The 25,951-nt window shown below is 46.4% G+C and overlaps 1 protein-coding gene across 1 annotated transcript in view; it reads left to right on the top strand.

Annotated features, from left to right (window-relative positions):
- LOC144127740 (venom allergen 3 homolog) overlaps positions 1-25,951 on the top strand; it is a 79,992-nt gene that overhangs the window by 41,200 nt on the left and 12,841 nt on the right. The window contains exon 3 of the mRNA XM_077660638.1: positions 19,552-19,664. Coding sequence (XP_077516764.1) covers positions 19,552-19,664 — 113 coding nt within the window. The remainder of the gene's footprint in view (positions 1-19,551; positions 19,665-25,951) is intronic.

The following is a 25,951-nucleotide window of genomic DNA, read 5'->3' as shown; positions in this document are numbered from 1 at the left end:
CTCAGCTGCGTTCCTGAATGGCGGGCTGGCAGGACCCAGCATTCGACCCACCGCTTCCGGCCTCAAGGCGTCGGTGGGTGGTTCGCTGAGTTCGAGGCTGCGCTGTACCTGAACGGCATCACCATCCGGCCGTTCAAACATGCAGTCCTCTGCAATAATCTACCGCCCGACCTGCTGCGCCGACTCGCCTGCCCTGCCTTGGGCTGCTGGCCATTTGACGAGCTGCGCGGCCGTCTTGGTGGACTTCGGCGTCCGCTACGTCCCGCTGCCGCTCTACGACGCTGCATACCCGCTCTCACCCACGCAGCCTTCGTCAGAACCCATCCCACCTCGGCAGCCCCTGGCGGCCTCTTCGCCATTCTTGCCCTGCATCGCCGGCCCGGCGGTCCCTTTCCACGACACGCCAGATAGGGGCAACACCACCTTGGCCGCACGTCCTGCTTCCACCAGTGCCCTCTGCGCTTCTGTGGACGTGCCTCTTTGCATTTCTTCGTTTCCGCCCGCGACCACGTCTGCCCAGTCCCCACCGCACCGACCTACACTGACGTTGGCGCCACCATCTTCTGACTTCAGGGCCAGCGCCGGTAGCAAAAAAGGATGGGATAGGACACACGAATAAACAGCGCTCTTTACTCGTGTGCCCTATCCCGTCCCTTCTTTCTACCTGCGCTGCCACTGCAGTCATGTTTAACCAACAAGCATCAATCACCTTCTGACGACACGGAACGCTCTGCAGCATCACGCGTGTCGCCATTTTCGGCATCCCGTCTGCCTCGTCACAACAGCTCAACAGTCCTCCGTAGCGGCGTCGACGCCGCGGCCCGCTGATGCTAAAGAGTCTCGGTCAAACACACGCCTGCTAGCCCCACTTCCAGCTCCTGCAAAGGTCCGCACCACACTAACAGTCAGATGAAACAGGATGAGAAGGCCAAATTGGTGACAGCAGTACCAAGCATGGCGATTGTCACCCGGTCTACATTGCCTGACAAGAACACTGAACCGGGGCCAGAGCTTGTCCTCATGTCAGACCAGACCACTGATGTGGGACCTTCTTGCTCCCCACTGGTGCTCGCATCTTCAAAGAAGCCTGACGCCAGTGGCTCAGCCGTCACCAAAAGCAGGTTCAACGGGAGCCCACCGCACACAACCTCTCGCCCGCTGCAGGTGCAGGCTCCAGCCACGCTGCAGCTTAATCAGCCGCCGTCAAGCAAGCTGCCTGTGCTGACCAGGCGAGCGGACGTTTCCCCGGTTGCTGTTGCGGTGCTGAGGGCGCCTCTGATTGCCGCTACCTCGCTGGCGTCCTTGTCATAACCTGCTCTGCTCCAGTGGCAAGGCCGCCCATCGTGCGTCCGCCCGTCGCGTCCAAGCCGATTAGTACACGGCTGGCTGTGAGCGTGTACCAGCAGCCACATGCAGTCCACCATAGCCCCGCCTCGCACCTCGCGGCGCCTCCCGTAGGTGCCCGCCTAGGTACCGGACAGCTGCACCCGGCAACAGTTACGCGAATCTCACAACCTGCGGCACGCCTGGCTCCTTCTGCTGCGCCGTCCATCGTGCGTCAGCCGTTGATTGTTGCACCAGAACCGCCGGCGCTGGGTGCACACAGCAGCCGTACCAACTTCCCTCCACTGCCACTACGCGTCCCTCAATGCCCCCCCCCCCCCCCCCCCCCGAAAGCTCGGCATCAACGCCACAGCCAGGGTCGCCCGCCTGAGCCACGCCTTCGGACCCCGGATGGCCTGCACGACTGTTGACACTTCCGACTATTCATCTAGGGGAGAGCCCTGTAGCGACCCGCGCAGCTGGCAGTGCGAAATGCCAAAAAGGACGAAGTGTCCACAGCATGCGCTCGCCGGACGCTGCCGCTGCCGCCGCTGCTCCACAGTGGTCTCCTCTCCGGTAGCCTTCAATAAATGTGGCCACGGTCGCCTTCCTGGGCGACCTGCACAATGCCACATTCTTTCTTGGCCGAGGGGTAGGGCTTTGTAAGCTTGCAAAGCTTGTTGAGCTTATGAGAGTCAGTAAACACAACTGTCACGTCTGTTTTCTGCGCGATCTTTTACAAGTTTTGGGAGGCACTGTGCACGCAAGGGAGCACCGCAACCTTTATCTTATAACTAGACTTCTCTGCGATACCTTCACCAGCGTTAAGGTTTCCAAGGATGCGTTCTCGTACGGAGAACTGAAGAGGAACTGGGAAGCCAGCGGCGGATAACCGGTCGACTTGTTTGTGGACATGCAGTCTTGGCAAGATTTTGGCAAGACATTCCTAAAACAAAGCGCAGTGACTCTACGTTTTACCAGTTTCGAGTGGGCGGAGCGATAAGCTAAGAGGGGCATATGCCGCGAGTTTCGTAGCTCCAGCAAACGGTGAGTGAAAAGTTAATATCTAGAAAGCGAATTTCCCCGTCTTATGGTAGCTCATGGGTTAATTCTAGAAGGCTGAGATATTCCTGGAAGGCTGCTACAGACTTGCTAGCTTCGTGTTGAAATTACTACACCAGCATCAGAATAGTGTTAGGAATTCGTCCGGAAGCAACCTAGCCATTCACTGCAGTAAGTGTCGGAACTGTGCTCCATTGTTAAATCAGCGTTATATTATCAGACGTAGTCGTGATCAACTTACCCGAGAGATTATCGAAGCACAGAAAATAGCACCACTGGGAAGCACTTGTTTCAGCGCTCCTTCCATATCACTGAGAAAAAAAGGAATCGCATTCCTCAGTGTATGAACGTGATCTTGCACATGTTTTCTGGTTTCTGTCGGTATCGGCAGCTGCTCTTTTTATCGCCCAAGTACTCTCTTCTGCTGTGTCATAGTAGCCTTTGACCAGCGTATAAGGCAGTTGCGATTTCAGGAAAAAAAGAACAGTTGGAAGTAGCGCTCTCCCCTCTCTGTTCCTTCTTTGTCCGTGTTGTTATAGCGCTGTCGATAAATGACAAACGTGCACTAACTAGCCACACTCCTCCACGACTCTCCTGATGCCGATGTTTTTCGCCTACGGTTCTAAAAGAGTGCACCCTATGTGGTTCACACGCTGCTTTGAATGAAGTGGCTCATAATTTAATGATTCCAGCACTGATTAACTCGTTCAGATCACTCTGTAAGCACTCAGGACTATGAATTTTTGTAAGCCCGGATACAGAGAAGTCTATTGCATATGCGCTACCGTCCTTCGGTTGGCTCTATTGCAGGTTTTCTGAAACGTTTTGTAATCAGTATTGTTTTCTAGCTTTTATTATTGAAACTCATTAGGAATTTATTGCGGCAGTGATGTCAATACCAATATGTGCCACCGTCCTTTGAATGGCTCTATTGCACCTTTTTTTTAAACATTTTTAGTCAGTATTAACCACCGCCTTGTATTATTGAAACTCATGACGACTTCATTGCGGCAGTAACATTCATATCAATAAAATGCAAAATGAGCCCGTAAAAAAATAAATGGTTTTGTGCTAAAGGCCTACGGCTGCTATAATGGCAATAGCCTTTTCATGGTAATAACTGATCCTGCATCCTCTCAGAATGTTATGTTTCTCACAAACATATGCTCTGATAATAATAAAGCTCGGGTTACTTGCCTATGACCTCAGGGATCTTCTACCATTATTTGTCTCCTCGAAAGGGTATATCTGCCGAAAGCATAACTCAGAGATATGTGCAACACAATCTTTAACATTCCTTCGCATCCGTTTTTTGCCAAAAGCTGTGCTGTAGACGATTTCGTTTGCCAAATGTAGTCGGTCTGCGCAGCAAGTTTTTCTTAGGTACGTACCAAAAAACATAGAGCCTAACAAAAATGGATCACCTAACATTGAGAACCATGCCGCCAGCTGTGCAATGGGATATGATAGCTGTAAGGATAAGGAACAGGAAGAGGGAAGTGTGGGTAATTGAACAAACGCTGATTAAAGACACCCTAGTCGACATCAAGAAAAAGCGTTGAGCTTGCGCAGAGCATGTAACGTAAAGCCCGATTATCGATAGTCTTTAAGGGCAACGGACTGGATATCAAGAGAAGTGGAGCAGGAGACGCAGAACGTTAGTTTAGCGAATGAGATTAAGAAGTTTGCGGAGATAAGCTGGCTGTAGCTGGCACAAGACGGTGTTAATTGAAGAGACATGTGTGAAGCCTTTGTCCTGCATGAGCGCAGTCAGGCGGGTGATACTGACGAAGAGATCCCACCAAAGGAAGTTGGTAGGGGTGTCACCTAGTTAAACCAAGTAGACGTGTGCTTAAACCTCGTTTAAGGAGTTGGCAAGATATCTTTAGTGGCTTAATGCCCATATATGCTTTAGGCTGCCTCCGTTGTTTAGAGCAAGCTCGATTCTGTCCATATTAAACTTCTTTATGTAGGCTACGTTGCGCTTATTTATTAACTTCGATAGCTCTGCCAGTTCTATTCTGTCGATAGGGTTAGACGCCCTTATGCTTCGGCGTTTCTTATTCAGATCTTTCGTCAGTTGAGATAGCCTGCCAGTATCCTGTCGAACAGGCCCTACCGCCTACTTCTACTGCGCACTCCGTAATTACAGCTTTCAGATTACCGTGCATTGTATGAACACCAAGATCGCCTTCCTCAGTCCCCGAGGGGGGTTTCTGCAGCGTGCAGACAGTTGACATTTGACAGCCGTGTGGTGCGCACGCTGGTTTCGGTGCTCTTCGGTTTCCGCGTGGTGACCGGGACCGGACGGTCGGACGACTGCGAGAGCTCCGGGACTGCGACAAAAAGATGAGTTCTTTCCTTTAATATTTTTAGAGTTTACATTTAGGCTAGTTTTAGATATAGGCTGGTTGGGTGAAGTCCTCGCGAAAGAGCAGGTCAGCGCCCTAACGGTCTGGTCTGTTCCGGCAGCTACAGATTTGCAGGGCTCATTTGTGAGGCAACTGGTTTAGACAGGTTGTTAGTATTTCTTTTCTAGATGATCGGCTTTTGCAGCAGGGAGAATTTATTTGAGCACGTGGTTACAAGTGGTTTTTTTCTTTTCTAGCATTTTGTGGTAGTAATATTAGAGTAGGCTACCCTTCCACTAAAGTTATTCGTGATTATAAGGGGGCAAATTTTCCTCTTATAAAAGCCGAACTGGACAACTTCTTCCACTCTTTCCAACAGCTTGCTTCTTGAAGAACTGTCAACCAAAATTGGTTATTATTCAAGCGGAAACTTTTGACATTAATTGAAACATATGTCCCAGTCATTTCCATTCGGGGCGATGCAGGTAAGCCATCGTTGAGTGGTACCCTAAAGAGGCTTTCACGTAAGAAAAAACGCCTTTTTCGCGTTGCTAAGCAATCCAACTCAGCCGTCAGGTGGGAAAAATATTTCACGTGTCTCAAAGACTATGCGCGTCTACTGAAGCAGTCCAAAAGGAAGTTCTTCTACGAGGATCTTCTGCACATAATGAACAAAAATCCCCAAAAGTTTTGGAATCTTCTTTCCCCGGTTAGTCATCATACGCACAACATATCACTTTCTAACTCGGATGGTTCACATGTGCTGCCAGGCGATCGATCCGATATAATGAACTCGTACATTTCTTCAATTTTTACCCATGAGCCGAAAGATAATATTCCCAACTTTCCTGGTACCAGTTTTTCACGGATGCCGCCTATTATAGTCACTGCGGAAGGTATAGAAAAGCTTATCGACAAGCTGAAATTATCAAGTAGCCCCGGTACTGATAGCATTTCTGCCAAAATACTTAAAGCCAACAAAGTCCCAACCAGCCGTATATTGCAGATAATATTTTCCAGTCCCTAGCTCAAAGCGCTCTTCCAACAGATTGGAAAATTAGCAAAGTAGTTCCTGTATTTAAAAGTGGCAACCGGTCTGATCCATCAAATTATCGCCCAATATCTTTAACATGCATCGCCTGCAAACTAATGGAACACATACTTTATTCTCAAGTTGCCGTACACCTTGATAACAACACATTCTTCTTCGCTAATCAGCACGGTTTCCGCTCTGGTCTTTCTTGTGAGTCGCAGGTTTTTGAATTCACGACTGAACTTCATTTAAACCTTGATTCATTTTTTCAAACTGATGTTATATTCTTAGACTTTTCTAAGGCTTTTGATCGTGTTCCTCACTTGCGACTCATCTGTAACCTTTCTTCTCCCAGCCTAGACCTATTCATCTTATCATGGCTCAAATGCTTCCTCACCGACCGCTTTTAGTTCACTGTCATAGGAGGGCATCCTTCAGCCTCAACCAAGGTTCTTTCTGGCGTTCCACAGGGCTCAGTCCTTGGCCCGCTTCTTTTTCTCATTTATATTAACAGCCTTCCTTGTGGCATTTCGTCATCAATACGTCTCTTCGCAGATGAATGTGTCCTCTACTGCCGAATTTCATCTCAAACCTACTGTGATGTAGTGCAAGTCATGCACACGCGCCTAGCCGGACAGAAGCAGCCCCCATTTCTGTTATCTAACCGCTTGCCTATATAACCGCTCGCCTTCTTCAATAAAGCGTCATTCATGCACCATGCTTCGTCGTGTCCACATGGTGTCAGAAGTGGCCGGTTAGCGATCGCGCAACGCAACCGGGCAACGTAACCGACGGCAGAAGCACGGCAATCCGGGAGGCCCGGGTAATTTCATCGGACCAGAGCCATGACAGACGCCGAGCAGCACCGCGCCCAGCCTGCCGCCCCCGTCACTTCGCTGCTGCCACCGCCGAAGGCCCTGGATACAACGGGAGATGTCTGGCATAGCTGGGAAGCATGGAAGCAAGAGTTCGAGCTCTTCTCAACTGCAACCTACCTGGACCAACAACCGAAAGAGGTACAGGCAGCCACTTTTCTCATCAGTATTGGAGAAGACGCACGCAAAACGTACAGCACTTTCGTATTTGATGCTGGAGAGGATAAAAGCGACATTGCTGTACTGAAGCGAAAGTTTGAAGCGTTCTACAAACCAGCACTAAACCTAGCTTATCACGAGTTTCGATTTGGAAAGCGTGACCAGAAGGAAGACGAACATTTTAACGATTGGTTAACGGAGCTGCGTGTACTAGCAAAAAGCTGTGAATTCGGTGAGCTGGAAGAACGCATGCTAAGAAGCAGAATCATTCTGGGAATGAGAGACAAGAAGCTTCAAGAAACGCTTCTTTCTGAAAATGCTTCCTTGGCCAAAACTGTTGAAATGTGTCGAGCTCGGGAACACGGCAAAGAGCAAAGTGAAGAAATACACTCCAGCAAGAACTGTCAAGTGGAGGTCAATGCGGTCCTCCAAATGAAAAGTCGCTGTAACAAATGTGCTCGTGTTCACAACAGTGAAATATGCCCTGCAAAGGGACGCACGTGCTTAAAATGTGGCAAAAGAAATCATTTTGCAGCTGCGTGCAAAACGAAGAGCGCTAACCTCTGCGTGAAAGAGCAAAAAGTGGCGTCACTGGAAGCGAATTCAGACGGACAGGCAGATAATTTCTGGTTGCAAACTTTATCGCCAAGCAGCAAGAAAGACGACCGCTGGACTGCAATCGTGAAAATAGAAGAAACGCCCGTTGCCTGCAAGCTTGATACAGGAGCCAATTCCTCGGTCATATCACGCAGCCAGCTGCAGAAAATAACTCATAAGCAACCCGAAAACTGCGCTGTCGTGCTGAACACATTTTTTGGCTTTCAGAAAAAAGCAACGAAACGTAGTCACCTTCATGTGACCGGACCCGAGGGAACATTTGAAACGACATTCTTCGTAATGGAAGACGACATACCCGTGACTCTTAGCGGCTCAGTTGCCGAGAAGCTAGGCTTGATTCGCCGAATTGCTTCACTAGAGCACCAAGAGCTGTACGACGTAGTCAAGCCGTATGAAGACGTCTTCTCCGGATTAGGCGAGCTCAAGGGTGTCGTCTACCACTTGAAGCTCAAGCCAGGTTCCCAAGGAGTGGTCAAAGCAGCACGCCGGAAGACCATGCGACGAAGGCTAGAAGACATCAGGAGCAAGCAACGCTGCTTCTACAACAGAGGTACACGGCCTCTTCCAGAGCTTCGCACTGGCTCGACCGCAACTATGTACAATGTGCCCTCAAGATCATGGTCCCCTGTCACGGTCGTACAGCGGGCTGAGACTCCTCGTGCCTACATCGTCAAAACGGAAGAGGGTCAACAGTTTCAGCGCACAAGAGAACACCTCAATCCGGCTCCTCCTCCCTCGTCTCCAGACCACAAGACTCCCGGGCCGCTGCCAGCTGTGGGAGTCCCAGACACTACAGGGACATCCGAATCTACACAACTCCGCAGGAGTGAACGGAAGCGCCAACCACCACGAAGATACCCGGCGCCTGAGTTCTGAAACTCTACTTGATTCGACGATTTAAAAAAAAGAGAGAGAGAGAGGGGAGATGTGACGTAGTGCAAGTCATGCACACGCGCCTAGCCGGACAGAAGCAGCCCCCATTTCTGTTATCTAACCGCTTGCCTATATAACCGCTCGCCTTCTTCAATAAAGCGTCATTCATGCACCATGCTTCGTCGTGTCCACACCTACCAGACCACGCTACATGATGACCTAATTTTAATAGATGACTGGTGCAATAAGTGGCTGATGCAGCTTAATATCTCAAAATGCAAGTTTATGCAAGTTTCGCGCTAACGCTCTAACATCACCCACGTCTACTCTTTAAACTCAGTCAATATTTCATAAGCAGTAACGTATCGTTAGCTCGGTATCCTAATCGCAAGCAATCTAAATTGGTCCGAGCATATAATTAAATTGGTCGTGAAGGGCTCCAAAACACTGGGCTTTATTCGAAAAACATTATCGTTGTCGCCCCCGGCCGTCCGTAAATTGGCATATGAAACCTTCGTACGATCCAAACTCGAATACGCATGCGCAATCTGGTGTCCACATCAGACTTATGTCATCAAATCTTTAGAATCTGTGCAGAACCGCGCCCCTCGCTTTATATCTTCAAATTACGACTGCAAAGTCAGTATCAGCAGTATCAGCAGTTATGAAATCATCACTGGATCTCCCCTAGCTCATTGCTCTTTCGCCGCAAGATATCACGACTATGCCTCTTTCACAAGATATTCTATCATTTCACGCATCTGCGCCAATCTTTCCTTCATCCACCAGCACGTTCATTTCGACGCTTATTCAATAGCTTAAGTATACAGCGCCTGCATGGATCAACATCTGCTTTTAATAAGTCATTTCTACCAGTCGCAATACAGGAACGGAATGAATTGCCAGATTCTACTGTCATGGAAAGTGACCCTGACAAATTCAAAGACCGGTTATTGTCTGTCTTTGAACATTAAATTTGTCTATATTTATTTTCTCGCCCATAGTTTGATGTGCTTGAGCAACTCGTTTGTAAATCCCCTTCTCTACTCGATTGATTTTTTTAACTGTTTTAATTGTGTTCTCATTTGATGTTACTGATTGTATTCGTTTTCCTAATTGCCCTCATTTTATGTTTATATATATATATATATATATATATATATATATATATATATATATATATATATATATATATATATATATATATATATATATATATATATATATATATTACTAGATTTGTTCTTTTTTTCAACCTCTTTGACTTTGTTCTTGTAGTGTCCTACGTACGTCGCCCCTCCCGCCCCCCCCCCCCCTATGTAATACCCTGTGAAGGGTCGTTAAGGAATCACAAAATGATGATGATGATGATGAGTGCTTCTAAGATGGTCAAGGAACTGAAGGGTAAATGCATGGAGTGTGAGGCGTCTGTGAATTTCAAAGAAACGCGGTTCAAATCTGTAGAGGAGGCCGAACGCGCGGATTTTATGTGCAAATGCTGCGTATTAGGTGCACGCCTGGACAGGGCTGACAAAGCGAACACCAGCCTAGCTTTACGTATGGATGATCTAGAAAAAGAGCTACAGGTGGAGAGATCAGGGAAGCGCAAACTCCAAGAGTATCTTAGCGATTTGTTGGAAGAAAAAAATGGCTGACACCGCCATGCGAAGTTACAATGGCGGAAATTCCAGCGACAGCCACGTGGATGGGGCCTACACTGGCATGGACAGCAATAGGAAAGTAGGTCAGGCAGGTTCAGACAGGAAGAGCTACGTACACGTGGCAGCTAGGAAGTCTGGAGGCGATGGAGAGAAGAGGAACAAGCTAAATGAGGTCACAGTCAATGATAAGAGGCAGCATAGTCCGGAAATTACGAGGGAGGAAGAGAATACCCTTGTGCTTATAACCCCAAGGAATGAGGTCACAGTCAATGATAAGAAGCAGCGTAATCCGGAAGTTAGGATGGTGGAAGAGAATACCCTAGTGCTTAGCGGTAGTGACTCAAATATGAGTAGGTGCAAAAGAACTATAATGGAGCGTGCAAACGGTGATAAGCGGTACTAGTCGGGGGATTCCCGGGCAGGACAACGGACGCAGTACTGAGAGAGACAAAAAGCGAACTTTCTAAGAATGTTGCAGAGACAAATTTGGTTGTGGTAGCGGCGGGGCTAAATGATGTCCTGAATGGTGAAGCCACAAAAGTAGTGGAAAGATTAGCGGAGGGAGTTGACGATATAAGGGCGATAGCGCAGCAAGTCCAGATCATGGTATGTACAGTGCCGGAGGTGCAAAGGACCGAACGGAGGAATTGCCAAGGACGTTGTGGCTGTTAATCGAGAGATAAGGAAGATAAGCCAGGCGAAAGGCTTTGAAGTGGCAGACAAAAACAGGGAAGTGCATAGAGCAAGCTTTGGCAGAGGATATGCACGAGATGGCATCCACTTTAATGGAAGGCTAGGAGCCGCGACCGGCTGGCGCCTGGCAGGCCGAGCAGTAACTTTTTAGGGGGTCCACAGCGGCTCATGGCGTAGGGGTAGTTAGAAGCAAAGTAGAAAGTGTAACAATGGGGGCTGACGCCAATGGAGGCTGATGGCCCCTAGTAGGTCCAGGAAGAAAACTACAAAACAGAAATTGAACACCAGGGTCACGTACATAAACATGCAAGGCGGTAGAAAGAGCGCGATGTGGTTAGAAATAGAACAGCAGAAAGGACGAAGAAGTAGGTGTATACGCGCTATGCGAGACACATCTCTGGGATCTAGAAGACCCACCATTTATTGATGGCTACGTCTGGGAAGGGAGCAATAGAACAACAACAGAGAGGAAGGGAGGAGTAGGTATGCTGATACATCAAGGAACAAATTGGCAACGAATAAAGTCAACTTGCAAAGAACTTGTCTGGGTGTCAGGTACATCTGGCGGTAAAAGGACATGGTTAGGAGTAGTTTATTTAGGGACAGGGGACAAATGCAGGCAATAGAACACGAATCTATTTAAGTGTCTCAATGATGATATAAAGCAGTTTGGAGCAGGTGCCGATATTATTCTGCTGGGTGACATGAATGGCCTCATCGAAGATCTGGACAGAAACACAGATTCTCACGGGAAGTTGATGCTAGACTTCTGTGAGCGACACAACCCAGTTACTGTAAATAGAGAAACTAAGTTTGAGGGACAAATCACGAGGGAATCTCGTAACAGGCAAACGACCATTGACTACTGCTTAAAGTCGCAGGGGATGTATAGCAAGCTCGTAATGATGGAAATAGACAAAGAGGTGAAGTACAGCCTCGGAAGTGATCAAAAGCGTATTAGTCTACAGTTGGGAGCCCTGCTCAAACGAGAAATGCAGGGAAGTCAAAAAGAGTACGAAAAATTAAATGACGAAGAAATAGCACAATTAGCGGCCGGCATAGAGGAAGCAATAGAGAAATATCCCATGGAAAAGTGTATTATGATCAGTTAGAACTAGTCATCACTACAAAAATAAAAGTAAAAGGAGTAAACCTCTGGAGAGGAAAGAGGAAGCTACGAAGCTGGTGGAATAAGGAAATTAGGGAGGCCATCGAACAACGTCGATTGGCATCACGGGAACACAGAGAAGCAACAAGGGCGCAGTTACCTGAAAAGGAAATAGGCCAAAAATGGGAATCTTATCGACAAAAGAAACAGCAAGTGCAGGTCCTCGTCCAGGCTAAAATAAAGCAGTCCTCTGATCGCTGGCTGGCTGAAATTCTGTAACCATATAAGCTGGCTGGGTAAATCGAATCACAGAAAGCAGGAACAGATTCACGATGTCGACGGAAAATGTTTAGAAGGAGATGCCGCTGTGAACTACATTGCGTCAGTTAGAGCTGAGTCATTTAGGAAAGAGGATAGGGTAATCGGCCCTAATGAGGAAGCAACACAGGATAGAAAACAGCATAGAACTGACCAATCTTGACTGAAAAAAGGCGGAAGCAAATATTCCAAAATGCACGTCCACAGGGATAGACGCAATTCCAATCAAGTTAATTAATTAACTTGGCCCATGAGTCAAGGAAACGCTGGTAAAAGCATTGGAGTCATAACAAATAAGCACCTTCCGCCCAGCTGGAAACAGAGTAAAATGATTTTGATTTATAAAGGAAGAGGCGATAAGAGGAGCATAAAATCCTTCCGATCGATTACGATAACGTCAGTGATATACAGTCTGGCGATGCAGGGGGTAAAATTAAAAATTCGGTCATGGGTAGGAAGTAATAGAATACTCGGAGAACTTCGGAACGGGTTCAGAAGTGGTAGGCGCTTAGATGACAGCCTTGAGAAAAGGAGCGCGAAAACAAAACGACGGACGAAGACAGAACACACAGGACAGCGCTCACACAGCACAGCGCTCGTGCTGTGTGAGCGCTGTGCTGTGTGTTCTGTCTTCGTCCGTCGTTTTGTTTTCGCGCTCCTTTTCTCATGGATGAATACCGACTCGCCCAACATTCCACCCTTGTCAGATGACGGCCTGTTCATGCTTACCCAGTGCATAGAAATAGCTAAGGCGGAGAACAGACCTCTGTATTTAGCCTTCCTGGACATAAGCGGTGCATACGACAACGTGAACAGGGAACTCCTGTGGAACATATTAAAAGATGAAGGCAACGGTCATGAGGTAACTGATTTTCTACAGGAAATATATCGACAAAATAAAGTTGAAATAACATGGGAAAGAATTAGGAGTAGGACAACTGTCGAGGCATAGGACGGATTAAGGCAAGGTTGTCCTCTATCACCGCTGCTGTTCATGCTTTATATGGTAAGTATGGAAATCAGGTTACAAGGAAGCAATCTAGGCTATAATCTGTCGTACAGATTAGGCGCAAAGGTTGTTGAGCAATGACTACCGGGTTTAATGTATGCGGACGATATTCTACTGTTAGTAGATTGCCAGGAAGATTTGCAAACTCTGGTTAATTGCTGTGGAGATGAAGGAGGAAGTCTAGGTTTCAGTTTTAGCGCTGTTAAGTCCGGTGTGATTATTTTCAATGATACAACTGATCAGGAACTTACAATGCAAGGCCATAGGCATGAAACACCCCGAGTAGCCGAATACAAATATCTCGGGGTATGGATAAACGAAGGGCAGGTGTAAGTTAGGGCGGGGTAAAACGAGACAAAAATTTTGTTAACTCATACTCTTTTACTCCCTACAATTATCATAGATATTTGCCTTGGCAATTTCCTGCTTAAAGATCCTGTATGTTCCCAGTGTCAATTTCGTCAGCATCCCTGTTTTCCACAGAGCTGTCTCTGTTTCCTTAACCTTTTTCTTAACCGACAATTGCTGATTCGCCGCCCTACTGCTGTCCAAATATTTGCTTGTAAATTTTCTAGTTTGCTTCCTCCATTTCGTGTCGACATTCCTTACGTACAGGTATCTGAAAACTTTCCTAGCCCACTGCTTTTCCCCCATTTTTCTCAATCGCTCCTCAAATGCTATCTTACTGCTAGCATCTATGCTCTCGAACGACACCCATCCCATATCGCCCTGTACCCCCTGCATTGGTGTATTGCCATGTGCACCCAAAGCTAGCCTCCCTACGCCGCGTTGTTTGATTTCTAACCTTGCTTGAACAGCTGGTCTCATGCGCAGGACCGCATTACCGAAAGTCAGGCTAGGAACCATCACCCCTTTCCAGATCCCTCTTACCACTTCATACCTTTATTAATTCCACAGTGCCCTATTTTTCGTGACAGCTGCATTCGTACCAGTTTTATTCGTTACATATTTTTATGCTCTGTCAGATACTCACCACCATTATTTATCCATACCCCTAGATACTTGTACTCATCCACTACTTCTAGAGTGAACTCCTGTATTCTATGCTCGCCGCCCTCATCATTAAATATCATGACTGCAGATTTTTCCTTACTAAACTTGAAACCTAATCTATCTTCCCTTATACCACAGGTCTATATACTTCTGCAAACCTTCCTTGTTGTCAGCCATTAGCACTATATCAACCACGTATATAATTCCCGGTAATGAATGTTTAATCCACTCCCCTTGCTTGAAAAAAAGGTTGAAGCCTAGTCCGCTCTTCTCTACCATTGTCTCTAACCCTTGCAGGTACAACATGAAAAACAAAGGAGACAGAGGACATCCTTGCCTAAGCCCCCTCTGTATCTCTACAGGCCCTGATACATTTTTTCCCATTTTATAAGTACTCTGCTTCCTTCATATATATATATATATATATATATATATATATATATATATATATATATATATATATATATATATATATATATATATATATATATATATATATAATGCAACACGTACTGATGATTGCCTTTTGTTCTGTGCTATCCATGCAGTACTTTTTAGCATGTTTGTAAAAGCTTGCTCCTTTGCTTTTTTTTATTCTCGAATGTGCAGAGGACTCGAGCCCAACACGTGTCAATACCTGTGTACTGTATCATCTATGCCCCGTGTACTTTTTTGAGTTTAATCTCATTGTTTATCAATGACGAAGTGACTGGCCGCGTGTTTCTGTGCCATGCCTTCAACGCCGCAACGCGTGTTATTTATTATTGTTTTCTGCATGCCCCAAATAAACTTTTTTTAATGCTTTTTTATGCTATCTTTACTTGCGAGAAGCAGGTGCCAACCCCGAAAGCCTGTAAGCCTCATCACTGTGCGCCACTTCGGACGTCATGCGCATTTTATTACGTTGTCATCAGCCATTAGTGGCTGGTCTTGTGTCTTATCATAGGACAAGTATTTAAGGACCAAGCACAGATGCTTTGTGCATTACCTGACGAAGGCCGGGCCCCGGCCGAAACGTCGTTAATACATCTGTTTCCGTTCGTGTGCCCCTCTTTTCTGCATTATAAATTTCTGGATCCGGGAAGACTTTTGTGAAGTATACTATGCTATGGATCCTGAGCTGGCCACGACGAAAACCATCATGTGGAAGTTCCCGAAGACCCCAGTTACCACGGTTGTCATAGGGGACTCACAAACTAAATACCTTTTTGAGCACTTTGATCCGCTTCGAGTGGGAACGCCGGCCTTCATCTCACAGTGTGGAGCGACTATAAGTGATGTTCGCCCCCTACTTGACTTCGTGCCTTCATCTGCTACGACGCTTATTCTACACGTCGCTACCAACGATTTGGTCAACAACACAGGACGCATCACCTTTGAGAAATATCGAGACCTGCTGAACTTCATAACTGCAGCACGGCCTGGACTACAAAGGATTTACGCCAGCCTTCTACTTACTCGATGCACGAACCGGCGTCGTGCAAACCGGAATGCTGCGACTGTATACGACACTGTAACCATCAGGCGTGCGACTTCAACGACCGTCTGCGCAATTTCTGTCGGTACTCACGGCATGTCTTCTTCTTCAACCACGGCTTTGAGTGGTTTCCTCCGGGGCTGCACTAATGGCGAGCCACCTACAGCAGTTGTGTTTCCGTAATCAACCAGATATATCTTCTACATCCTGGAGTGACCGCTTGCCCGTGAGACCACCGAACCGAAGCTCTCTAGTGGCCGTCCCATCGCCCGCCAAGGGACCACTAGCCTGCCCTCCACAAAGCAGCCCACCTCTAATGATCTGCCCACTGCGGTAGCGGGCAGAAGCAAGAAACGACCCCGTAAAAAATCGGCCAACACTGCTCCACAGCACAGCTATCCGCTGAGAAGCAAGCCGGTGAACCCGGCGACGGCACTGCAGGGCTGACTAGGCACTGCTTTGGACGGTATGGAGACCTCAAGTAGATTTTTTAGGCTGAGAAAGTTGATTGACAAACGCGTCCGATATCAGCTTCACGCGTCCACCCTATGTACTTACGTCGCCGCTTCAACAGCCCCCGAAGCCCTGAAGCTCACTTTAAAACCAGCTACCTCTGAAATGTCTACCCGAAACGCAAAAAGGTGGAACGATACTCTTAACTTAACCAACAGAGAAAAACAACTGCGCGCCACATCCACCCTAACACCTGTACAGTGTGCTGTGCTAGATGAATATGAAGCACAGAAAACTAAAGAGGTTGAAGCTATAAAATGCAAGAAGTTTCTACGGGATAACATCTGCTCGTTACCTGCTCAGCGTGATGTAATGGCCAATGCACCGCCCGAAACAAACATCGTCAACATATCAAAATGTGTTTTATCTGAGGCAGAAACTGCTGTGCTCTCGCGCGGCTTGAACTTCTGTCCAGCGACGGGTGATTATAACGAATTCCAGCTAGTAAAAGATTTAGAAAACTTTGCGCGCAATGCTGTTCATGTCCCGATTGCACTGGCGGGCCCGTTGTTGGAGCGTCGTCTCCATGGTGGTCGCCGCGGTGAGAAATTCCGTTACAGTGCGGGGTGGGCTGCGTACGAGGCCTGTGAAGTGCTCCTGCTTAACCCCTTACATGAGATGGTGAAGCTTCTCCTCCGTCTTGTTGAGGTCGGCACGCTTGAAAATACGGGCCATGTCCTCGATGTACATGCGCACACTTTCGTTCGTGCGCCGATTTTGGGAGTGCAGCGCAGCTTCAGCTTTCTCCCGGCGCTCGGCGTTGGGGAATGTAGCCAGGAGACTCCGGCAAAACGTCTCCAAGGTGGGAAGGGTAGTCTCGTGGTTTGAAAACCACGTCCGGGCAGACTCTTCCAGAGCAAAATATACATTGTGGAGCTTAATTGCGCTCGTTGGTCCAGTCGTTGTAGCGGGCGACCCGCTCGAAGGTCTCCAGCCAATCCTGAGCGTCTTCGAACACGTCACCGTGAGAAGATGGCGGTGCTCGCGGAGGGTGGCAAAGGATCGGCGCCAGGGGCCGGGTGTCATTGGCCATGGCAGTTGGGCTCAACGGGCTGGGCTCGGTCGGCGCCGGGGACCTAGTGTCAGTGACCATGACGGTTGGAATAGGTGGCCGAGGCTGCGTCGTTCTCGCGGTCGGGGGAAGGGGCCCAAATTCAGGCGACTCTCCGCAGATACGGCTGCTGGGTCGCTGGTGGACAGGTGTGAGGACAGGGGTGAGGTCCGTAGTGATGCTGTGTGGAGTGCGGTGGTCGGGAAGCGTACCCAGCACTGCTCCACCAAATGTTACGAGCAATTCGAAGGAGAACCTCCGGAGAAGACACTTAAAACTGCGGCGGTTCCTAAGTGGTCCGAGCGCACGAGCGAGAGAGATCCATCTTCTTTTTCTACGAATGCAGGCGCTTCTACTTCTTCTACAGTGGCACATATCAATATAAGTATTTAAATGGATTCATAGAGCAGATTCAGCTCGGATATTTCACAAAGGACCTTTGCGGTCCTTTTACTGGTGCCACAGGGTATGATTATCAAACGCCAAGTGTTCCTGAGTAGATGTTTTTTGAGCCTGTAACAGAGCACGAAATAATAACGGTATTCACAAACCTAAAAACTAGTAAAGCAGAGGACAAAGACGGCTTTCAAATCAGGCCTTTTAAGTATGTGATTAACTTACTCGCACCGGTACTGGTAGGCATTTACAATCTTGCTCTTTCCACCGGAACTTTTCCAGACCAAATGAAAATCGCTAAGGTTGTGGCTATATATAAGGGTGGTGCGAAAACAGAACTGTCCAATTATAGACCCATTTCAGTTCTTCCTGTACTATCCAAGGGCCTAGAAAAATTATACCAGAATAACCAAATTTTTAGGAAAACACTCCGTGCTTTCTGACTGTAAATACGGATTCAGGCAAGGGAGGTCAACAGAGATCGCGCTTAATAAACAAAAGGAACTGATCATAGATTCTTTTGCGGACCGAAAAATCGTTCTTGGAATTTATATTGATTTTACAAAGGCGTTTGACTTAGTCCACCATCGTCTACTACTGCATAAGCTACTCCATTATGCAATCAGAGGAGTAGGTTTATCCTTAATGGAATCCTACCTAGAAAACCGCATGCAAATGGTTGTCAATGACCGCACATCTTCAACATTAAAACCTATTTTTTCTGGAGTCCCACAGGGCGGCATTTTAGGCCACTTACTCTTCAATATCTATATTAATGATATATTTTACATACCCTTACCTGTGACTTTAATAGCTTACGCCGATGATCTCACAATGCTTTTGCCCGGTGATAATGAAAGAAATCTATTACTGTATGGAAACCAATTTTTAGAATATTTGTGCGAATGGTCGAGAAAGAATTTCTTAAGAGTAAATGCTAAGAAAACTAATGCCATTATCTTCCGTCCAAAGAACAAGCCTATCTCAATGAGTTTTGACCTCATGCTGGGTGACAATAGAATTGAAATTGTAGACACTATAAAATGCCTTGGTGTGGTGCTCACGAAAACCCTGAGTTGGGACAAACATATAAACACTATCCGCAAGAAAATGAACCGAGTCAATGGTGCCCTGTGTCGACATAGATACACACTTCCAACAAAGATAGATTCTTATATATAATGCATACTTACTTCCAATCATTACCTACTGTATAAGTGTCTGGGGTACCACAACGAAACATAACAAACACAAGATCTTAGTTGCACAGAAGCGTGCTGTCAGATTGATTGCAAATGTACCATGGCATTCCCATGCGTTTCCTTACTTTAAACAATATGGTATTTTGTCTGTTGATATATTGCACCCGTTCATAATGTTATGTGCATACAAAAATGCAGTTAAAACAAACAATCAACTGGTCCTTGCAGCCTTTAATCTACATCAATACACACCAGTGTACAGTACCCGATGTCTTTTACCTTGGCTTCTACCCTTTTGCCGTACTTTATACCGTAAACAGTCCTTATCCTATAACCTAGGAAATTACCTCAACACATTGGCAGAGAATAATGTTTGTATAGAAGACATCTCAAAGAAACAGTTATTATCTCTCATGTGCATTTTCGAATCTATTGTGGCATCAATGTAAATAGGTTTGGTGTATTATATTGTCTATTAATACTATTGTTTATGTGAATCTCTGTTGTGTACGCGGTCAGGCTTACACTATTGTTCTCCTTTTTCTTTGTTTTGGTGGGGATGTTCAGCTCAACTTCAGCCTGATGTTCGCGAAACACACTGCTGTCGTTGTATTCATGGGGCACTGGGTGCTACTTCAAGCTGCATTTTGCAGCTTTTTGCCCAGTGTCCCCTTTTTCCACTGTAATGTGGGTGGAGAAATAAATTTTCAATTCAATTCAATATTGGATTTCTTAGTTAAAACGAGGTTATTAATCTCACAGAGATCCTATGCACGGTGTCACAATGTGCTGAAGCCCCGTATTACATTTTGCAGCTTATGTGGGGCGACACCCGTTGCGTTGGCTGTGGTTACACCTTCTACACACTGAAGAACGACAACAGCACTCAGAGGTACCAGACAACACAAGTCTGCAACTATGGCCCCAGGTACGTGCTCAAGGGGAAATGGGGCATTAAACGCAGTCTTGCGAAAGGTGGGCGTAGTTTATCGTACTTTTGCAATATTAAGCAGCTCTAATTGGAAAACAAAACCTTCGCCACTACCAGAGGAAAAAACCTGGAGAATTTTTTTAAGAGCGCAAAGCTAAAGACTGGAACAACAGCGAGAAAGAGATCCGGGATGCAAGTCGGAAGTCAAGCCTGCGGGTTAAGTATGGAGTATAGTTTTATTGAATGCTAACGTCGAAACTTTCGCTTAATGATTCACAAAGCTGTGTCGTGTGAGAAGACAACGGACAAGGGCACGGGTATAGCAACACAAGCAGCGCAAGCTTGCATCAATATTAGTGGGAAGATGCACAACTATTTACACATGCTGAGTTACCCCGACAAGGAAGGACACGCATTTTGAGGCGGAAGCCTTTAATGGCTCATACTGTCGTCTCTTCGCAAAGGGTGTCACACGTTTTAACTCGGGAACTAAAAAGATAGCAGAAAAATAATGGTTGCTTCAGATAGAGGAGAAACAAAATGAACCTAGAAGCCAGGTTTGATGACTGCGGAGTAATTAGTTAATTAAATATAGGCAAAATATAGAAATTTAGTTCAAATAGCGTGGACGTCGATATAGCCACGGGAATGGTGTCACGTCACATACACCGGGAGTCGTCACAGCAGAGTGCAAATTGTCACAGAATGGTCGGCTTTCGCATCTCAATACTTCAGTTGTCAGTGTCTCGCAAATTTTTGTATTGGTTTCTTCCGTATGTTTATCGTACAGCTAATTCATGTATTTTGAATTGGGTGTTTATGTTGTTGACACGTGCTGATTTTCCTTGCGCATGCTCACCGAGTGAGAGCTGTTTCTTCGACCACGCATCAGTTGCTAGTGCGCTCTTGTCCGTCGCGTTCTGCCTCGGTTTTCGTCTTTTTTTTTGTGCGCCATTTTTCGATGGGTCGTTACCAACTGGCCCAACTTTCTACTTTACTGAACTGTAGAGTACACTGAGGCTAATGCAAAGAATCCTCCCCCGCACCAACTACTTTACGCTGTTTGATGAACACATTTCATCTCATTTTAATACTTTAATGACCTGTCGAGGCGTATAACATAAGGAGTGGATAGAGATAGTATGGCGAGCAAGTATTAACACACCGAAGGATGTCTGGTGACATTTTCGGCGAAGTTTGATGAGCACGTGATGCCTGCGATGTTGAGTAGGTCGTTCCGGCCTGCAGATGCCCGGGAAAAATGTAGCGGCAAAAGTAACAGTGTGGCCACGCGGCCGGGTAACTTGAAAAAAAAATCACTTGAGAGCGGTGAGATATGTGGGCTGGCGGGACAACATTGCGTAAGCGGCCGAGTGAACTCTGAAAAACATTACGAAATAAGCAAAGGCTGGCAATACGGCGATGAACTAAGAGAGATAATAGGCCGGGTTCTGCTTTCAATGCTGAAGCAGTCATATCAAATAAATATGGAGAATGAATGAATCTTGCCGTTCTTTTTTGAACCGATTCAAGTGCATTGACAAGGTAAGCATAGTGTGGAAGCCATATATATGCTGCATACTAGAATTTTGATCTGACAAGGGATTTGCAAGTTAATAATTTTGCATGTTGCGGGGCTTGACGGAGATGACTTCGTAAAAATTCAAGCATCTTATTAGCAGGCGAAATAATGTTAGAAACGTGTGTACTCCAGGAAAACTGATGTTTAAAGTGATTCCAAAGTATACATATGATGGAACTGCACACGGACGTTAGCGATTACGTAAGGGAAATAAAGAGGGTTGCGGCGGTGGTGCAAAGACAAGCATTAACATTTACGAGGGTGCACTTCTATTAACCAATCGGTACACCATTTTTGAATGCGGTTATTGTCGTCTTTAGGAGATGTTTGACTGAGCACGTTCTTAACTGAGCGAGAAACAATGCAATCGTCGGTGAATATGCGAATGTTACAACACATATTGGTCCGTAAGCCATTAACAAAAATTACGAAGACAAGTAGACCTGGCATAGAATTGTAATTGTGGTTGTTAACAGGGACCTACCGCAGTGGTGGCTTAGTCGTCCGAGCATCCGCCCTGCTTGCGGGAGGTGCGGGGTTCTATCCCCTGTGCCATCCTGTACCCAGCGGTGATACAATGGGTACAAGCTTTCACCTGGTCTGATACTGGGCTTATTTTGCTTGGGAAATTCTTGGAAAAGGGTCATTGACCCTACCTTGAGTTGAAGAAAATTATTGCAGTAGTGTTGAAATCTGGGTCAGTTGGTACATGTTCAGGAGTAAAACCAGTCAAAAAACGGCACACGTCTCTTCGCTGTGTCCCGTTTTTTGACTGGTTTTACTCCTGAAGAAAATTACCTTGTGCCATGGCGCTCCTTGGCCACAAATGCCCTTATTATCATTATTATCATCATCATGTTAACTGTGAAAAACTTAGAGCGATTAGTCAAGAATTCTATTCATTTTAAGATATCGGAGGACATGTTTAAATACGACACCTTTAATAGTAAGCATTTACGTGGCATCTGCTTCAAGCAGCATTCAAGCTTTCAAGCAGGCTTCAAGCTGCATTCAAGCGGCTTTTTTCCCTGCGTCCTCTCTCTCCCAGTGATGCCTGTACCACTAAGAGCGAGAAATAAAAATCAACCTCAACTTCAACTATCTTGCCGAACGGTTTCGCGTAATCTAGGAAAATGGCGCTGGTCTGTAGGCTAGAATCAAGAGTAGCATGCAGATCGTGAACAGCCATGGCTAGCTTCGTTTCACATCAGAAGCCTTTTCTAAAGCAGTGTTGTGAAGGATGAAGAAAGATTGACAATCGAGGAAGCTTATGATATTCGTGCAGAAGACGTGTTCTATGATTTGGCAGGCAATGCCAGTAAGGGAAATGGGGCGGTAATTAAGCGGCAAATCTTTTTTACCCGATTTGAAGACTGGAAAGCCGTTATCGGTTTCCTAGTCCTTTGGTAGTTCTCCTGATAAAAGTTACTGCGAAAAAAAAAACAAGCACAAAAGTCCCGCACAAATAACCCTAGTATTCGTCAGAAGCAGCGGGTTAATATCAACTACAAAGCCCCGCTGGAATTCGGCCAGCGCTGCATCGCCGAGGACAATGACGAAATCAGTTACTGATCGAACCGTGGCACGTTGGTTGAACATTCCCTTTAATTACTGCCTTTTTATTTGCAGTCAATCCTTGTGAGATTGTGCAATAGCTTATATATTCAAAGTTCTGATGTATATATTGGCACTAGAGTTGCGCCCATTATGCGATATTTTTCTGAGCCGTATTGACAGAAACATAAAAGAAAATCATCCTGGCATATTTAGGTATGTAGAAGATTTTCTGGTTTTCACTAAAATAGACAACTTCAATAGGCGCGCAGTTGATGTTTTAAATGGGCTCAAAGAAAATATTTCTGGACTGTCTATTTTTGAACAGCAAAAGCTTCAGTATTTAGATCTCATCTTGCACTTTACGCCTGGTCATGTCTGCTGGTGTTTCGCATCCAGGAAAACTCCCGCAGAAATATTCTTCTGCACAATATAAAGATGGTGTAGCCGTTTCTTCCCTGTGATCGGTCCTCGTGGAATCATGCCTGCACAATGCAGAAAAAGCTTTCCATAGGGGTAGATGCTTGGGCTTGTTGGGTCATAGTTAAACGGCAAAAGCGTGGAACTGTGCGCGTGTCTTCTGAGTCCTCGTCTTTTCAGCTCTACACTTTTACCCTTGAAGTTTTACATGAACAGGTAACTAGGCTAAAATGATCGTGTTCCCCTGAAGCGGCCCTCTCAAGTCTCCCTAGTTCCATCAGACGCCAGCGTGAAAAAATAAAGGCTGCTGTAATTCCTTACATTCGCAGAGCTTCACATTGGCTCAAAAAGTAGGTGGGCGTCATGATGCTGACGTCGTTTTCTCCGCTCCCGCCAAGCTTTCTCGACTGTACGCGAAACGAGCAAAGGCAACACCCCGTTCCGTCAGTAAAGTATGTGGCATCGAGCATGTTTACAGATGTGTTGAACACTGTCAAAGTGTATTCTACAAAATTCTGACTACCGGCTGCCATTCTTACATTGGCCAAACAGGCCGCTGCTTAAGCATACGCCCTATGGAGAATAAGAATTGTGTTAGCCAAGACTGCCGGGAATGTGATTGGCTGAGAAAACATAAGCGATGCGCGCCTAAATCTGAGAACACGACTCTTCTTTTTACACATCATAACCAATTCACGCGCTAGTTAAGTTTAATACATCGCAAAATTTATTGATACGTGCATGAGCACCCCCTTTAGTCACCCTAACACGCCATGAAATAGCTTTCCTGGTAACAGTTTCTTGTCTCGCGTACTTCTTTTTTGTATTTTTTGTTCATGCGCGTGTCACTCATTCTTCATTAGGGCCACTGGTGCGGCTTCAATAAATTTTAGTTCCTTGATTTCTCTGTGCCTCCGCCTTATTGCGCATATAATGCTGATTTTTCCGAATAAACGTTCAGTTGCGGGTGATCGTTTGTGTCGTGTTGTCTTTTTCTCCGCCATCTTCGTCTCTTTAGCGCTCATTAAGTCACAAACGGCTTTAATTACGGACAAAATACCAGAAAAAATGCGATTGTTTGCACAGCATGATCTCTCTTTGAAGGTTTCCTATAAAATGACCTATCAGTTTCTTTTGTAAAGACAGATTAAAAGTCGATATTAAACATGGTAGTGCACATACCCTCAGGGATGTCTGCCCCTGACTCACCCGTGAGGATTATCTCTGGCGTATGATGCGCGTTTATATTTGTGTCAGTTATGAAGACAACCTGCAATGCGCTCATGCCGGCCTGCTGAAAACTTTTACCCGCCTACGTCTTCGGAATTATTGGCGAGGCATGTACCGTTCTGTCCGTCAGTACGTCCGCTCTTGCTTCGAATGTCAGCGGCGCAAGGATCCACCACAGCACTCACCGGCTCCTCTGCAACCTTTACCTTGTCCGGCCCGCCCTTTCGACCGTGTTGGAATCGACCTTTATGGCCCTCTTCCTAGCACTTCTGCAGGGCACCGTTGGATCATTGTCGCCATAGACGATTTCACGCGCTAAGCGGAAACTTCCCCGTTACCAGCTGCCACGGCCTCCGTCGGAGCCGGTTTCATACTTCAGAACATCATTCTTCGATACAGTGCGCCTCAGGAATTGCTCAGCGATTGAGGTTGCGTCTTCTGGAGGCCCTTCTTCGAGAGTGCCACATCTTTTGCCGTACAGCGCCTTCATACCATCCCCAGACGAACGGCACGACCGTGCGCTTTAACCGGACCCTCGGCGACATGATGGCCAAGTACATTACATCCGATCACTCGAACTGCAACCGCATTCTACCTTGCCTTGCCTACGCTTACAATTCGGCAAATCAAGCAACTACTGATTTTTCCCCATATTTTTTTCTCTACGGCCGGGAGCCATCTTCCATTATGGGCACCATACTCCCTTACCTCCCAGATTCGTCCGAATTTACAACAGTCTCTCAAGCCACTGCGCATACCGAAGAATGCCGTCAACTCACCCCTTCCTTTACTTCTCATGGCCAGCACTGTCAGAAAAGTGCCCGCGCCACTTCTACCGGTCTGCCGCCTGCTTACCTTCCTGAATCTTTGATTTGGCTTCTATGCCATCCTCCATCCCGGGCAGTCTACAAAACTGCTGAGCAAATACCATGGCCCATATCGCGTAGTTCAGCAAACATCTCCAGTTAATTATCTTGTCGAGCCCCTCACACCTTCGCCTGATCATCGCCACCACGGCTGTGAAATTTTCCACTTCGAGCGCCTAAAACCTTTTTACGACCCCAAAATAATCTCGTGCCCTTAGGCCGCCAGGATGACGCCTTTTCATCCCGGTGATATTGAAAGACAGACAATTGAGGTCTGATGCCCCAGCGGGCAGTGCCGCAGAAGGAGAAAAATCAGGCGGAAGACGAAGCTAATGAAGGTCAGTTTGGCACTCAGGAATGCTTGACTACTGAGCTGCGGTGTGCTAACAAAGATTGTGGCCTTGCACATTTATTGTTTTATTTGCGTGTTTACACTACAAATGTTTGTGCCTATTGCTGAGAATGAGATACTATAGATAAATGAGCATTCTTGGTAGTTTTTTATGCATGAAGAGCTGGCTGCTGTTGGACAGGGGGATGTGACTGTTTCGTCTTTTACTGGCTGGGAGGTTTGATCGTAAACGTAGTGCCTAGAACCAATCTGCAAAGTCTTGTTATCCAAAGCAAATTTC

Source organism: Amblyomma americanum, chromosome 4 (assembly GCF_052857255.1).
Source record: "Amblyomma americanum isolate KBUSLIRL-KWMA chromosome 4, ASM5285725v1, whole genome shotgun sequence".
Taxonomy (NCBI): domain Eukaryota; kingdom Metazoa; phylum Arthropoda; class Arachnida; order Ixodida; family Ixodidae; genus Amblyomma; species Amblyomma americanum.
The sequence above is the reverse complement of the archived record's forward strand: the minus strand, read 5'-3'. Positions and strand labels throughout refer to the sequence as shown.